Source organism: Phascolarctos cinereus, unplaced genomic scaffold (assembly GCF_003287225.1).
Source record: "Phascolarctos cinereus isolate Bilbo 61053 unplaced genomic scaffold, phaCin_HiC Scaffold_9;HRSCAF=440, whole genome shotgun sequence".
Taxonomy (NCBI): domain Eukaryota; kingdom Metazoa; phylum Chordata; class Mammalia; order Diprotodontia; family Phascolarctidae; genus Phascolarctos; species Phascolarctos cinereus.
The window spans coordinates 260377323-260392973 of record NW_027556402.1 but is presented as its reverse complement, the minus strand read 5'-3'; the positions used below and the strand labels follow the sequence as shown (position 1 = coordinate 260392973).

At 50.0% G+C, this 15651-nt stretch overlaps 1 protein-coding gene across 6 annotated transcripts in view; it reads right to left on the bottom strand.

Moving 5' to 3' along the window:
* Positions 1 to 15651, bottom strand: part of ANO1 (anoctamin 1) — a 186609-nt gene that overhangs the window by 55280 nt on the left and 115678 nt on the right. For 4 of the 6 annotated variants that reach the window (XM_020970769.2, XM_020970771.2, XM_020970770.2 and 1 more), the window contains exons 4-10: positions 14557 to 14655; positions 13548 to 13699; positions 11177 to 11231; positions 7178 to 7223; positions 4385 to 4450; positions 3826 to 3881; positions 1763 to 1804 (exon numbers count right to left, since the gene is read on the bottom strand). In XM_020970769.2, the coding sequence (XP_020826428.1) occupies positions 1763 to 1804; positions 3826 to 3881; positions 4385 to 4450; positions 7178 to 7223; positions 11177 to 11231; positions 13548 to 13699; positions 14557 to 14655 (516 nt within the window). The remainder of the gene's footprint in view (positions 1 to 1762; positions 1805 to 3825; positions 3882 to 4384; positions 4451 to 7177; positions 7224 to 11176; positions 11232 to 13547; positions 13700 to 14556; positions 14656 to 15651) is intronic. The other 2 variants (XM_020970772.2, XM_020970773.2) reach the window with 1 other exon arrangement.

Genomic DNA, 15651 nt, shown 5'->3' with positions numbered 1-15651 from the left:
TTTTGCAATTCAATCATGAGTTGGGTGGATGGAACTGAAGGGGCCTCAGTGTTTGCCAAGTCCCCGTCCCCTGCTTCCAAATGTCAGTTTCTACAAGTCTCCTGAGCCATATCAAGGGTAGTGTTGGACCCTCAGCTGATTCCCTGCTCAGGCCAAGAGCCCATTCTTGGCTGGGCACTTGGAAGGCCACTGATCCCTGACACTGAATGCTGTGCACTGTGTCACTGAACGGGAGATTCACATTTCTTACAGAGGAAAGTGTGCAAGACTAAGCCTTGGCTTACTTAACAAAGATGGATCTGATGGAGAAGATCACTCAGAAGCCACTCCCAGAGTCTGGTGTGTGGGATGGCGGCCTGGCAATGCTGGGCTGTGGGGATGTGAGGGACCCTGTCTTCCCTTCAAATGGATGGGCTGGCCCCTGATGATCTCTACAATTCTGTGATGGCACGCTGGGAGGAAGCAAGGCCATCTGCTGGGAGGGGCCGGGAGGCATGGTAATGGAAGGTGACCCTGGAAATCACCACAGAGCTGGCTCTGGGTTGGCCTCCCTGCCTTCAGCATCTCTCCTGTCCAACGGACATTCCACTCAACCAAGGTGACTTTTCCTAAAGTGGCTGTGACCATGTTATCCCCTCCACCCTCCCCTTAATACCCTCCAGTGGCTCCTGGACCCCTCCAGAATCAAGCATAAAGGCCCTGCTTGGCTTGTGGAAAGCCCTTCCCAGGTTGGCCCCTGCCAGTTTCATTATTTGTTATTCTGCTTCACTTATTCTCCAGCTTAGTCTAACGACTGTCTCTCTTTGTTCCTCACACATACCACTTTGATTTTCCCACCTCTGTGCCTTTGTCCTGGCTGCCCCTCCATCCCTGGAATGCACCACGTTTCTCCCCTCTGCCTCTAACAATCCTGTTTCCTTCAAGATTCTCCCCTTCTATAGGAAGCCTTTCCTGAAGCCTCCACCTTCCCTCACTATTTCCCACATATGGGTTGTGTATGGGTTTTCATCTGAATACACTAACACGTACTGTCAACCCCAACTGATGGACAGCTCCTTGAGCTTGGGCCTGATTTGGCTTTTATCTTTGTGACTCCCGCATCCAGAACATAGTGGGTGTTCAATAAATGGTTGCCGACTGACTTATTGGCTAGTAAGATGGCTCCGAAGGAGTAGTGGGAGGCCAACTAGATCAGAGCAGAGACACCCTGGACTCTGGGCCAATTCAGTGAAGGAGTCCACCGGGGATTCGGCGGATTTTCAGGTCACTCATTTAGGGGGGAAGGGCCCTTTGGGGCCAGCAAGTATCACCTAATTTACGAGCTTAATTTATGAGAAAACGGACCCAGACACATCGAGTGACTTACCTAGGGTCACCAAGCTATGAAGGGTCAGAGGCAGGATTTGAACCCCGGTCCTCTGACCTAAGTCCAGGGCTCTTGCCATCATACCGAGTGAAGGACGTAGAACCCCCGGCTTCATTCCAGTCTCAGCTCGAGAGCCAACCCCCCCCCCCGGGAGGCCGCCATTCTCTAGGCTGTTGGTACTTCCTCTGTCTCTAAACATTCACGTGTATACTCAGCTGTTTCTTTGTTGTATCCCACAACCCCCCGTAGAACGGAAGCTCCTTGAGGGCAGGAACCATGCCTATTTTTGTCTTTGTTGCCCCAAAGCTGAGCCCCAAGTCCTGAACGAGAATAGGTGCTTAATTGATGCTGGCAGCTGGCCGGGATGAACCAGGCAAATACTCTGCCTTAACTTACTTTTCTGTCATTCATCTCAACATCTTCTCCTTCAAAGTCACCCTGTTTAAAAAAGAAAAGGGCATAGAAAAGTCACATGACCCTGTGGTTGGCCAGGAGAGGCACTTTCTCTCACGCCCTCAAGGACATGCTCATATAGTTCCCCCACCCTCGGCTTAGGGACTCTACCCAGCTGGTCTCAAAAGGCAGAGACATGTGGCAGCTAGGTGGTGCAGTGGATAGAGCACCGGCCCTGAAGTCAGGAAGACCTGAGTTCAAATCCGGCCTCAGACCAAACACTTGACACTTACTAGCTGTGTGACCCTGGGCAAGTCACCTAACCCCAATTTCCTAAAACAGAAAGGCAGAGACAGATCCTTGAGGCAGCAGAGTAGGTGAGAATGTGAGCTCAGAGAAAGGTGGATTGTTCCATTCCTCCTTGTATTCCTGGCACCCAGTAGGGGCTTAATAAGTGCTTACTGACTGACTGGAAAGAGCCCTGGCTCCAGACTTAGGTCTTGGCTTTGGATTCTGGATCTGCTATATGCTTCCTGGGTCACTGTGAGGGATCCAGGGCCTCAGTTTCCCCAACTATAAAAAGTTTCAACGGGATGACCCTTACAGCCCTTCCCAGCTCCACAGTCTATGATTTAGGATCTAAGAATTCCCATTTTACAGATGAGCAAATGGAGATCAAGGCTTGCCTAAGGCCACACTGAAGTGCTTCAGTGATTAATTGCAGCCTACAATCCCAGTGTCCTGCTTTCTACTACCCTGTTACTAGCCAGTCTTAAGCCATAAACTCTGCCATAAACACACTTGGAAAATTACCAGGTTCCCACACTGCTCAGACCGACCTGATACCCTGTCTGGTCTAACATCCCTCAACTTTAGCCCTGTCTCTCTAGAGACAGTAAGAACAGCGTGGTTCTTCTCTTTAGCCTGAGGGCAGCCAGATACAGACAGGTTCCCATCTGCCCAGGCGACAGAGATCCGTGGCATGAGGCCAGGAAGCCAGCTTCTTGCTCTGGAGAAGCCAGGCTGGGCGATTGGTCAGCCCCAGAGAAAAGATGTCATCCCTCAGCCTGGTCCTCAGCTGCTTCTGTGAGGTGGGGCTGGAGAACTGCTCTCGTGACCCTCCGAAGGCCAAGGGCCTCGCCAGGGAAGCAAGAGCAGCTCTGGTCAGCCAGTGTCACCTGGCACAAAAGGCCAGAGCCAGTCTTCACGATGCATGTAATGCTCCCCCCCCCCCCCCGTGATCAGAGTGGAAATCTCACCTGAACCACTGAGACAGCTAGGTGACTCCTAGCTTCCAGTCCCTTTCTTTTTACAGTTGGGGAAACTGAGGCCCTGGGCCCTTCATGGTGACCCAGGGAGCAAGTAGTAGATCCAGAACCCAAACCTGAAAACTGAGTCCAAAGCCGGGGCTCTTTTCTGTCGACTGACAATGAGCACCTGCCCCGTGGTAGCCAAAACCGTCTCCCTAAAATACATGTCACACCTCTGTTCAATAACCTTACAGCTCCCTGCTGCATCTGGTATCAAATATGACCTGCCTTCTTGGAAGCTAAAACTTCTTATCACTAGGCTCTAAGGCCACCTTTCTGCACTTATTTACCCATCATTCCGCTTCTACTTAATGTCCCAGTCAAATAGGCTCCTTCCTGCTCCATAAGCTCAGCAGTCCATCTCCCCTGCCTTTGCTCAGGCTGTTCAGCATGCCAGATGCACCCTTACTCTTCACTGCCGTCTCCCAAGAATCCTCAGTTTCCTTCAAGGTTCCCCACCCCAGGTTCCCTCTCCCCAGGGAAGCGTCTTTGGTCTGGTGGGTATCTCCTGCCTCAAACTGTCACGGATTTACTCATCAGTGTAAATGGATTTGCTGTTCAGAATAAAGCACGAGCTTGTAAGGGCAGAGACCCTTTTTGGGTTTTGTCTCTGTATCCCCAGCACCTATCATGGGTCCCGGAACACAGCAGCACTTGATCAATGCTTGTAAACTGACAAAAAGAACTGCAATCATGATATGAGGCATTTCCCTTTTCCCTTCAAACAGGGATGAAGTGTGTTGCCAGGTCACTTACATCGTGCAGGGGGTAGGCTGCGGTATATACTCCATTGGCTAGGAGGCTGGTGATTCCTTAAAAAGAGAGGCATGTGAGGGATTAGTGACCAGTCCCATATCCCACGTTCTCCTGAAATCAGCAGAAATATCTCAGCCACCAAAAGAGTTTCCACCAAGAGAAATCAGTAAGTCTGGCTCCCCAGAAATCAGAAAACTCCTCTGTATTGATCTTCCCGGAGAGGCTGCCTCCCTCACGGCTGTTACTAAGCAGAAGATTAAAACATGCTCAATTTTCAGGATTAGAAAGTTACAGAGGAAAAATAGATAGCATTATGTCTGGGAGGGACTGAGAACGAGTTACTCCTATTACCCCACCTGCTTGGGAGGGAAAGCCTGAAGATTTGAAAGTATGTATTGGAGGGGTTAGAAAAGGTCAAATCACAAGGAAAACATGGAAGGGGAAATTGATGGTGTGAAGAAACACACATACAATTTAAAATGAGGTTGGAGACTGATTTGAGAAGCAGGAGGGAGAGTTTTCCCACAGCCTTGGGCAGGAGTGGGAAGATGGGACTTACCATATTGACCACATTTTCTCCTTTTATTTAAAAGGGCAGTATCCTTCTTTCTTCCCTCTCCTTGCCCTGTTTACACATCAGTCTATTAGTTACGTGAATGGGCCTCCGGCAAGTCACTGTTGCATTTGGAAATAAAAGAAGGGGACTGACAGGGAGTAGGGGGTGGGGGACTCAGGAAGGCTCAGGGAAAATCCCCCTTAAAGGGCAGCTAGGTGGTGCAGTGGATAGAGCACTGGCCCTGAAGTCAGGAGGACCTGAGTTCAAATCTGGCCTCAGACCAAACACTTCACACTGTGTGAACCCTGGGAAAGTCACTTAACCCCAATTGTCTAAAAAGAAAAACAATCCCCCTTGGGACTGGGCTTGGACCCATGCCGGGGTCACCAAACTTCTGGGCCTTTCTGGTAGGGGGATGTTTCAAAGGTCAGACTTATTCCTCAAAGCCATCTCAGCTAGCCCTGGGAGCCAGGGATGGGCAGGCAGGCCTGTAGGGACTGGCTTCTTATAAGTGGAGAGGACACTGGCCCACCTCAGAAGCTGACAACCTCCAGGACTATTTTTTTTCCTCATCTATAAAAGGAGAGGGCTGGACTTTTGGCCTTGAAGACACCTAAGATCTTCTGATCCTAAGATCTTGGACCAAAATCCTTGAGCCGAGGTCGTTAACCTGCCCGAGGGCCTTGTCCCAGGGAGTTTGTAGAGGCCTCTTCTAAATGGAAGGGGGCTCTTTTCTGGGGGGGTGGCTAAGTTATCTCAGTGATTGGACCAGAACTAAAAAAAGAGTCCCTGGTGGAGTAGAAAATTAGGACCTATGTTCCAAGACTGTTTTTCCAACTGAGTGACCTTGTGTAAGTCACTTGCTCTCTGTAAAACGAGGACCTCTAAGGTCCCTCCCGCTAATAACCCTGTCATCCTGTGTTCTGTCTCTGAAGAGGAAGGGATTCACTGTAAATCATCAGAAAGAATTCACTTCTGCCTTTTTGCCTCCTCCACGGCTCTCTCCTTGGCCCCTAGTCCAGTCAGCCTTCCTCAACCACTGTCTGCCACTCCTGGACCTGAAGCCTGCAGAGGGCAGGCACTGGGTCCTACTCCTATTGTGGAATCTTCAGGGCCTTGCACATGGAGATACTTGTTGCAATAAAATGGAATTCAGGCCAGATGGAAGCAGAGACTGATGGAAAATAATAATAGTTGTCATTAAGGTTTACAAAGCACTTTACAGATACCATCTTATAGCAACCCTAAGAGGTTGCCACTATTAATGCTCCCATTTTAAAGATGAGGAAACTGAGGCATCCAGTTTTCCACATCTGCCTTTCCACTGTGCTCCCTGGTTGTCTACAAGAGCCAAACCTGAAGGAGGCCTGACCAGTGTGAGCATGCCTGCCCTGGCCAGGGGTGGGACAAAGACTGAGGAAGGGTCCTCTGGGCCAAGAAGGGGCCAGAGGACCACAGTACCCACCATTCAGTGCCTTGGCTGAGAAGGGATATGGGCTATGGGAAGATTCCCTGTACTTGGTGGGGGCCAGGAAGCACAAGAGTTGGGGAGCGGGATGGGGAGCAGGATGGGGCAAGTCACTTCACTAATCTGGGCCTCAGTTTCCTCACCTGGAAAAAGAGGGGGCAGGATGAGGTGGCCTGAGTTCCCTAGCAGTGTGTGATTGCTCCGTATGGAGTGCACCCCCACCTCCGATCTCCCTGCCTTTGTCCTGGCATGTTCTCTCCCCAGCTTCCCTGGCTGCCTTCACAGCTCAGCTCAGATCCTCCCCCACTCCCCCTCATTCTGTCTGCAGCGGTTGTTTGCGTGTTGTCTCTCCGTTAGAATGGAAGCTCCTGGGGGCAGGAACCAGTTTTGAATTGTGGGCACACAGCAGGTGTTTAATAAATGTAGCAAATGGCTTCTAGTGTCCCCTCCCTTTCTGCCCGGTCCTTGGACTTAAAGCCTTCATCAGCCTCCCGGGTGGGCCCTCCAAGAATCTCTGCTGCTCAGGTGGCCCCAGCAGCCTGCTCATCAATGCCCTCTGTCTCACAGGGGGCTGGAGCTCGGGCCTGTCAGGGTATGTTTTCAGCTGCCAGGGAAGGAGGAGGGAAACCCTGATGGCTTAAGCTTGCTTCCCACCCAACTTGGGTTCCCTAGGGAGGAATTTCTACCCCCACGGGAAGTCAGCTGTGTTTAGAATCAGCATCCCTGAGAACAGACTGACTTCACTTATCACCAGACTCCACTCTGAGCCACAAGCCGTTCGTTTTGGCTCTCTGTGGCATAACAGGTCACCAGCCATCCCTGCCCATGCAGCCAGGGGGGTGGCCACGCTGGGCCCACGTCCTAACCCCACTAAGACTAGAGGGGCTAAGGTGAGCCCTGACTCTGGACCAATTCAGCATGTCAGAAGGCTCCCCTGGGGAGCCCAGGTAGAGTGTAAGCTCCTGGAGGGCAGGCCTTGGTTTCCTCTCTGTCTTTGAAATCCCCACACCAAGCACAGTGCCTATCCCAAAGCAGATGCTTGATGACGAGTTCTCTGATACCAACTAATAATGTTGTTATTACCTTCTCTCAATGGCTATTAACTCCACCTGAGAAAGTAATGATCTCTTGGCCCCCTCCAGTGATAGTCAGTGTTATTGAGATCTCCTGCCACAGAGCTTAAAGGTTCCCTCTGTAAATCAGTACAAATCCTCAGTACCAAGGAAGCCCTGGGCCAGCTGACCCAGACTGACCAACATGAAAACATATATGTGATGGAAAAGGAACGGAGCTGAATGGATTTCCATCCCTTCCACACGCCTCCTTACCCATGCTGGCCTTCGAGCATGTCGTCCTCTTCAAAATCTCATAGACCTACATCAGAGACAAAGATGGGGAGGGGGGAGTGGTGAAGAGAGACAGATGGGGGGAGGGGAGGTGTGGTGGTTCATTTTTAGAAAATGTACGACATCAATAGAATACTTCCCTAAGACCCCACATGCCAATTTCCACCAACTCCAGGGTACAAGCAGACACATATCCCATGACCCTAGAGGTAAGCTTTGCACTTGACTCTGAAATGATGCCAGCAATGGAGGTGAAACCCTTTCCCAGGGAAGACCCGCTTTCCTGAGAAATCTCAGGAAGCCTGCTTGTGTATGCCCAGAGTCGTAGGAGACGTCACAAAAAGAAACAGACCCTGCAGGGCAGGGGATGGGGCTACAGCTGATTCTGTCCTTTATTCCCATCAAGTAGGGGATCAATCACGGCCTTGTGTTACTCTTCAAGGTTTTTCCTCTGGGAACCAAGAGTGAATGCTTGGTCTGGTGGCGCCCAGCTAAGTGGCAGGGGGCAGAATCTGGGGGAGGGGTGCTGTTAAACTTCCTGTGGGATGTTAGACACCTTGCTGTCTTTTCAGAGCTATGTTGAACTGTGGGGGTTGAGGGGGGAGGGTGTCTAATCTCTACCCTCTCTAATTATTTTCTCCTTATTTCAAACCAACTCGTTTATAAAATAAAGTCTTAACTTCTTATAAAGAAGGCAACACTACTTTTTTTTTTTGGCTAGGCAATGGGATTAAGCCATATGCCCAGGGTGACGCAGTTAGATAATATTTTACAAATCCCTTGAAGGTAAGGAATCTTGAGATCTTAGTGCAGGATGTCTAAAGAGCCTTAAATGTCCTGCTTAATTTTGCCATTATACTCCTAATGTTGGGGGTATAATTAACAGGGCTCCTGATCAAGTTGGTGAGCTCCCTGGGAGGTGAGGCTCCGTTTGCAAGTCCTAAGAGTATGTGCTTACACAATGGATATGTTCATTGGCATCTCCTTGAGAGGACCAAGGATGAGCCCTGATTGAGTCTTTGGGAGTGGGGTAACCCCTTAGATTAGGAGGATGGCTCATGGTGACACCTGTGTGGACTGCTATCTCTGCTTCACTCTCAGGATCTCAAAACCAGAAGGAAAGAGGCAGAAAGCAAGGGCTGAGATGAAGACCTCCCCCTTCCACCTTTATCCTCTCATAATCTCCACATCATCTTGCTCATCTTGGAGGAATCCCAGTCATAAAGACTTCATCAGGGTGTCTTTAGTCCTCCCAAGAAGGAATCAATGGACACAGTGTCAAGTGAAGGCTCAAATCCCCGACCCCCCCCCAAAGCCTGGTCATCACTCTCCCTGCCCCCCTTGTAAACTTATCAGGACATCCCTTGATCCAGGGCATACATAAAACCTCAGACATCTGTGGTAACTTACATGCAGCAAGACCTTTTATTTACCATTGGCTTGTTAATTACACTCCTTTGCTAGATCTTCATCTGTCATGACCACTAAACTTGGGCTTCCCCCTCTACTTTTTCCTGGGCCCCCTTTACTTCTCCCTCTGTCCCGTTTCCCTGGGTGATCTCAGAAGTCCCATGGATTCAATGCCCATCTCTATGCAGGCAATTTCCAAATCTCTATTTCCAGCCCTAGTCTCTGCTAAGGCACAGTTAGACCCTGCCAGTTGCCCTTTGGATATGGCAAACTGGACATCTATTGGGCATCTTAACTGCAGTGTATGCCAAAACCAGAACTCTTCCTTCCTTCTCCCTTCCCCTGACCCAATTCCAAACTCCCTTGTTCTGGCCAAGGGCCCCACCATCTTTCCCTCATTCCCCCTAGGCTTATGACCTCAGTTTTACTCTCAGCTTTTCACTTGGACTCACCCTAGACTGACTTACAATCCACTTCCCTCACAGCCAATAAAGCTTATGTTTGCAAAGCACTTTACATACATTAATTCATTAGATCCCCAACCCCCCCACCCAGGTTTGTTTGTGCTATTCTTATCTGTTACAGATAAGAAAGCTTAGCACAGAGAAGAAGAAAGGAAGCAAGCATTTATTAACTACTTACTGTGTGCAAAGGCATTTGCAGGTTGGGAAGGAATACAAATAAAAGGACAGCCCCTTCCCTCTAGGAGCTTCCACCATCAGAGGGAGGTTGTGGGGAAAGGGAGACTAGATTAAACTTCAACAGAAGTGTGATGGGGATGCTTTCTTCAAGTTCAAAGCAATAGGGACAGAGGCAGTGAATGTGCTGTACTGGTTGCAGGGCTGGCCTCCGAGTCAGAAGAGCTAGGTTCAGGTCCTGCCTCCAAGGTCCAGTGGCTAAGGAGCCTAACCTCTCCCTGCCCCAGGCTCCTGTCTAAGACTACGTTGGTGAGAAGGGGCCAATCTGCTCCACCAGGAGGTCCTTCCCCAGGGGAAACCACAGGTCTGGCCCAACTCATTATTGGCAGGTAGGGAATACTTTTTGAACAAGAGAAACAAGAAGGAAGGAGTCTTTAGGAGCCTGCTGATGGGCATTTTAAACTTTCCCACTAAAAACAACAGCTCCCTCTCGGAGCAGGCTGTAAAGATACAGGCAGAAAAGAGCTGTGTCTGAAGCATTTGAAGGGTTAGGACCTAGCAATGGGATTGACCTCGTTCTGTTTGGTCCCAGAGAGCAGAACCTAGAACAGTGGATGGCAGAAAAGACAAGTTCAGCTAGATTAAATAAGGACCCCCCACCCCCACCAAGAGAGCTGGCCCCAAGGGGAAGATCCTCTCTCTGGAAGTGGGAGTGGATTCCAGTACTCTGAGACCAGCACAGAAAGGCTGGTTACTGGTTGGGAACGCTCTAAGGATTCTTGTTTAGGTCCAGGGTGGAGCAGACCAGGCAGCAATGGGGGCAGAAGCAGCACATAGTGTCTTGGAAGGGGGCCTGAAATTGGTTTTAGGAGACCTGGGTTCAAATCCAACCTCTGCTCCCTTCTTCCTTAAGGGGTCTAGCTCCTTAAGTGCTCTGGACTTTCGTGTGTCAAATGAGGTGGGTGGGCTAGAAAATATGAAAGTGCCTTCTAGCTCTGAATCTCTGCCTCTGTGAGCTAGCTCCCAATCTGGCTAGGTCCTCAGGCTATGGGACTGTGCCCACCAGCAGTTTAGGTCTTGAAAAGCACTTTACTGAGAGAAGAGAGACTCTTCTTAACTCCCTCTTAAGAAAATCTTGCATATTCTTCAGCTACAATGCAGCCAGGCTAGCAAAAGCCCCTTGCCCCCCAAGTATAGTGGACCTACTGCAGAAGTGTTGGGCAGACCCACAGCAGGACTCCTGGCCACCTGATCCCCTCCTCCTTTTCCCCAGCTAGACTCAAACTCCAGACTTGTTTACTTGCTCTGCAGGGAAGGCCTGAGAACAACAACTTGGCTGAAACCTTAATTTCTTGTTTAGATAAAAGGCTTGCCCTGAGCTGAGGCACACACAGCATGAGGACTGGCTGCCTTCCCAGCTGGCAGCTGCTAGATAAACATGAAGAAGCCCCTCCACCAGGGCAGGATGGCCCCGGCCGATCGTAGGCATTCATTCGTTTTGACCGATGGGCACAATGTCCACACCAAGCCTGGTCCCTGGCTTCTCTGAGACCCACATTCCATGATAGGTAGGTCCAGGGGCCATCTAACTCCAAAGCTGAGGGGGTACACATGGGTTGGAGCTTACAAAATGCAACCCAGACTGAATTCCCAGGGGGCTTCAAGAGAGTTATCCCTTTTCTCTCTCTGATTTATGATAATTCAGGGCCAGAGACATTATTCTACTTCCTGCCTCTCTCCCACCACGTACAAGGAAGGCTTCTTCCCCACTTTTGGCCAGCACAACGTTCTAACTTCTGGAATCTGTCACTTCACGATGATGGCATGAATACTATTCTCCCATTGGACAAGGATCTTGGAAGGGAAACTCACATTGGCTTCCCAAGGGCAACCCCTCAGCTGTAGAGGACACAAGAAGGCTAGCCATACTCACTATGGTGCTCCGAGTTTTGCTGTCAAAAAAGGAATCCTTATCGCTCAGGTCAAACCTGTGGGGATATTAAGGAGAACAGGGCATCGGTTACTGGAGAGAGCCAGGTCCCATGTTCTATCTCTTGGGAATTGGGAAGCAACGATGTCACAAATGATCGCAGAAACAGGACCACTGTTGGCAACTAGAACGAAGACTGACCACTTTTGTCCAAGCCTGCTTCAGGGGAGAAAACCGTGAGCAGGAGATGACACAGAGCAGTCCACTGCTATTTCCTACAAGGCACCCTGAGAACTTGCTTAGGCTACTGGGAATTAAATACAGAAGATGAATGGCTACTCATTCACTAACAGGCTTCATCCTCAATCATCCTTGCCACAGCTTTGTCAGGGAAAGGCACTGGAGAGAACATTGGACTGGGGAGTCAGGGAGACCTGGGTTCAAATCCTAGCTATGTGACGTTACTAAGTGCCTTAACCTCTCTGGGCTGTAGTTTTCTTATGGGTGAAATAGAGGAGGTAGCACCTGCCTCCCAGAGCTGTTGCGAGCATCAGGAAAGATTGTAACATGAGAACTTTGCCAGCCCTGGAGCCCTACAAACGCTAGTCATTGTTAAAGGGACGGAGGAAGCAGCCTTCCCCCCCGGAATACTATGAGGCTCCAGGGCTCTGTAGACTTCGACTCCCTTGGGGAGCTTATGGTCTCAACAGGGGATAAGGCACCCGGGTGGATACCAATGACGTGGCAGAATGAAGACGGCAAGGGCTTTCTGCAGGAGGTCAGAGGTCAGTACCGTCCCAAGCCAGCAGAGACCCCAAGGTAAGTTGTGCCTCTTGCCACCCCAGATAACAGAGTGAAACAGACTGGGCCTTGTCCATGGTGACATCAAGCCTGGGACTCCACCACTGAGACAGCTGGGGCAGGGCACAGTTTCCTACCATATTGCTGGGCCATGAGACCTTGGGCCAGTTCCTTCCCCTCTGCTGAATCTCTGCATTATTGGTGGGCTGAGATCCACAACACTGGATACCTGGCTCTTGACACATGTTGCTATTTACAGGGACCCCCTGAGGAGGATGGAGGACTGAGGCTGTGGTGGGACCTGTTAACAATCTCACTGGCTTGCGCAGTACAACCAGGGGTGTTGCTGCAAACAGTATGTACTTGTGAGATGACACCGGTGCAAAGAAGGAGGGGCAGCCTTATTGATTTAGGGGCCTCTGGTTCCAAACCAAAGAAAACAGTATTCCCTTATTAGGAGCTAGGCCAACTGCCCTCTGCCCAGACCAGACTGCCTCCCTGGGCTGGCAAGGAGGAGATGGCCGCTTCGAGCCTGGCTTCCTAAGGCTCCTCTCCCCAAGGGGCTGCCTTCTCCGCTCCTCCTGGCTTCCTCAGCCAGCCATGAGGCTCTGAATGGCAGTCTGGGGACCCCTTTTCCTCTGGAGCTGGCCGTCTGCTCTCAGACTGGAAGGCAGCTTGTCTTTCTTCTCACCTGCTCTAGAGGGAAGGAGCTCTCCCTTCTCAGGTTCTCCCAGGACTCCTTTATTTGCTCACCTTTGGCCTGGACCCCAGCTTCTTGGAGCACCCTCCCTGGTGGGCATACTCCCACACTCTCTCACCCTGGACTGCCTGCTCCCCACCCTCCTGCACACTAGGTTCCTTGAGGACAGAGACCAGATGGTTTTTCATTCAATCCGACTCCACACTTATAAAGTACCCATGATGTGCCAGGCCTACTCTGTACTAGGGGATACAAAGTAAGAATTATCCTGGCACCTTGATGAGCCTACAGTCTGCCAAAGGGAGGAACAGGACACATATATCAATACACACACATGCATCTACATGTCTACATAGAACACATGCATCTATGTGTCTACATGGAAAAGTGAATAGAAAAGCTATATGGATAGAATACCAAGTAATATATTCTGGGGAGGGGAGCACTAAGGGCTGGCGGTTTGATAAAAGCTTTGAATAGGAGGCCCCACTTTAGTCAACCTTGGCATTGCAAGAGGCAGGTGAGAAGGGAGAACATTGCAAGCACGAAGGATGGGCTGGACATGTCCAGGACAACAAGCCAGCCAATCTCTGTATCCCCACAACCCCTGAACCTCTGATGTCAGAGGGCAGGGCCTGGCACTCGTCGATGACCAAACCACCTTTCTGGAATTACAGTGATTTATTAACTGACGTCCACACTGAACATCTCTACAAACTCTCCTGGCGGAAAAGCCATGCCAGACATAAGTGGGGCCAGCAGAACAGCCATGGAACCTTTCAGTTTCTAAAGACGAGATACCCAGGTGCCCCGGGCAGTCTGATCAGCGCGAAGCCGAAGCTGGAAGCCTGGGCAGGCTCAGTTCGTACTCACAGGTGCTGCTTTTCCCTGGAGAAGGTGAAAGAAAGTCTCTTTGTGCTCTGGGATCTATTGCCAGCCACCCGGGGTTGGATAGGTTCTGTCATTTTCTGGAGGACGGAGTTAATTTTTTTGAGGAGGCCCCGGCTCTGGTGAATCTGGTACATCTGCAGATTGGGGGAGAAAGAGAACCGGTATCATTTGGCTGCATGGGAGTTGACCTTTCTGATCTGGTCCAGTGCAGGCCCCACAGGACCCTGCTGTGCACATTAAGACAGACAGACCTTCCCAAAGGGCCTGTGAGGAAGATGGAGAGAAAGCAGCAAGCTCGTCAAATCCAGCACTTTCCTCACACATTCAAGGAGATGCCTGTTCTCTGCGAGATTGTTAGATGATGCAAGAAGGCACAGCCTGATTGACAGCGCTATGTAAACGGCCCCTCATACCTCCGGTTCTTGTCTCTACAGAGAAATAAACCAAGCTAAACAAACTGTAAGGAACAGGCTGTAAAATCCCTTCATAACTGTCCACTTTCAGGAGCGCAGCGAGTAGGAAATGAGAGTAAAAGGAAAAGGATAAATTGGGCAAAGATGCCCCAGCAGAGGCCTGGAGCCCAAAGTTTTATCAAATTTTCATTGGCCATCAATTTCAGGGGGTTTTAAAGCCATCTCTTTTAGTGTCTGAGCCTTTTTTTCCCCCAGTTTGGGCTGGTGTTTTGTGTGCCACAAAATACCAGACCCAGACTCAGATCTGCGCTTCTTTTCTGCAAAATGGACAGAGGGAGGCAAGGAGGAAGTTTTAAAATCTCTGCAACTGTTCCCTCCAAGAGTAGATGCAATGGGAGGCCAGGCATCTTCTCATTGTTACTGAAAATACTTTGGTGAAGGAAAAAAGACCAGTCACCACTGTCATGGAGGGCCTTGCAACTGACCAGCAAGCCATCTTGTCAAGCGGCCCAGCCCCACATCAACAGCCTGCGCTCCTGAGCTTTCCTGAAGCTATGGATAGACAGAGAACCACTGACCTTCTTGGTGGGCATTTTGAGTTTCAAAAATTCAGCCTCTCGGCACAGAACGTTCCAGGGTGCATGGATTTTCACAAACCCAATTCCATGTATTTTAGTCTGGAAGGAAAGAAAAGAGTTTCAATTGGGGCAGTTAGAGAGCTCCTTGGGACTGGCACCCCAGCTCAATTTTAAGCAACAGAAAAGCATCCAAGTAAACTCTGGCCTCTCAAAGGGCACCCTGTGAAGTCGGTGGGCATTCATCAATTGGATTGAGGTCTCTAGGGGAGTGCCACAGGGGTCTGTGTTTGGTGCTGTTTAACATGCTTATCAGAGTCTTTGACTCAAGGACAGCTTTAGGTGAAAGAATACCAGGAAGTAAAATTATCCTAGGATCTGGTCCGCAAAAGCACATCCTTCTAGTACCAATATTCTGGGGCACCTCAGCTGTGTGGCAGAATCAGGATGACCTGAGTTCCAAACCAGCTATAGATACTAGGTGTGTGACCCTGAGCAAGTCCGTCTCATGGATAGAGCTTCAGCTGGGAAAAGAGGGAGATCCCAAGTTCATGGCTATCGGCAGTCCGGTGACCCAGGGGAGAGCATATTAGACTTTGTGTCAAATTGATGTGGCCTGTTAGCAGCATGACCCAGGCCAGTCCCTTCACCTCTTTTACCTTCAGTTTCCTTATCTGTAAAATGATGACCCTTAAGGGCCTTAGAAGGCATGAGGTCCAAATTCTCATTTTGCAGATGATGCGCCTGGCCTCATACGGAGAGCAGAAAGTGGCGTCCAGGTCTTCTGTCCCTAGCTGTAGAGCTCTGTATATGTCCCCATACATTCTTTCCCAATAGAGTATAAGCTCATTGAGGGCAGAGGCTATTTCATTTATTCCACCAATATCCATTAAGTACCTACTATGTGCCATGCACTGAGCTAGGTTCTGGGGACACAGATGAAAAAAATGAAACAATCATTGTCCTCAGGGAGCATGTGTTCCATTGGATGAAAAGAGTAAGAACAAAGACAAATTATTTTTAAATGTAGAGAGCAAACCCAAGTTAATTTTGGAGCATGAGGGACACTAGCAACCATGGGCCCTTGAGTTACATTTT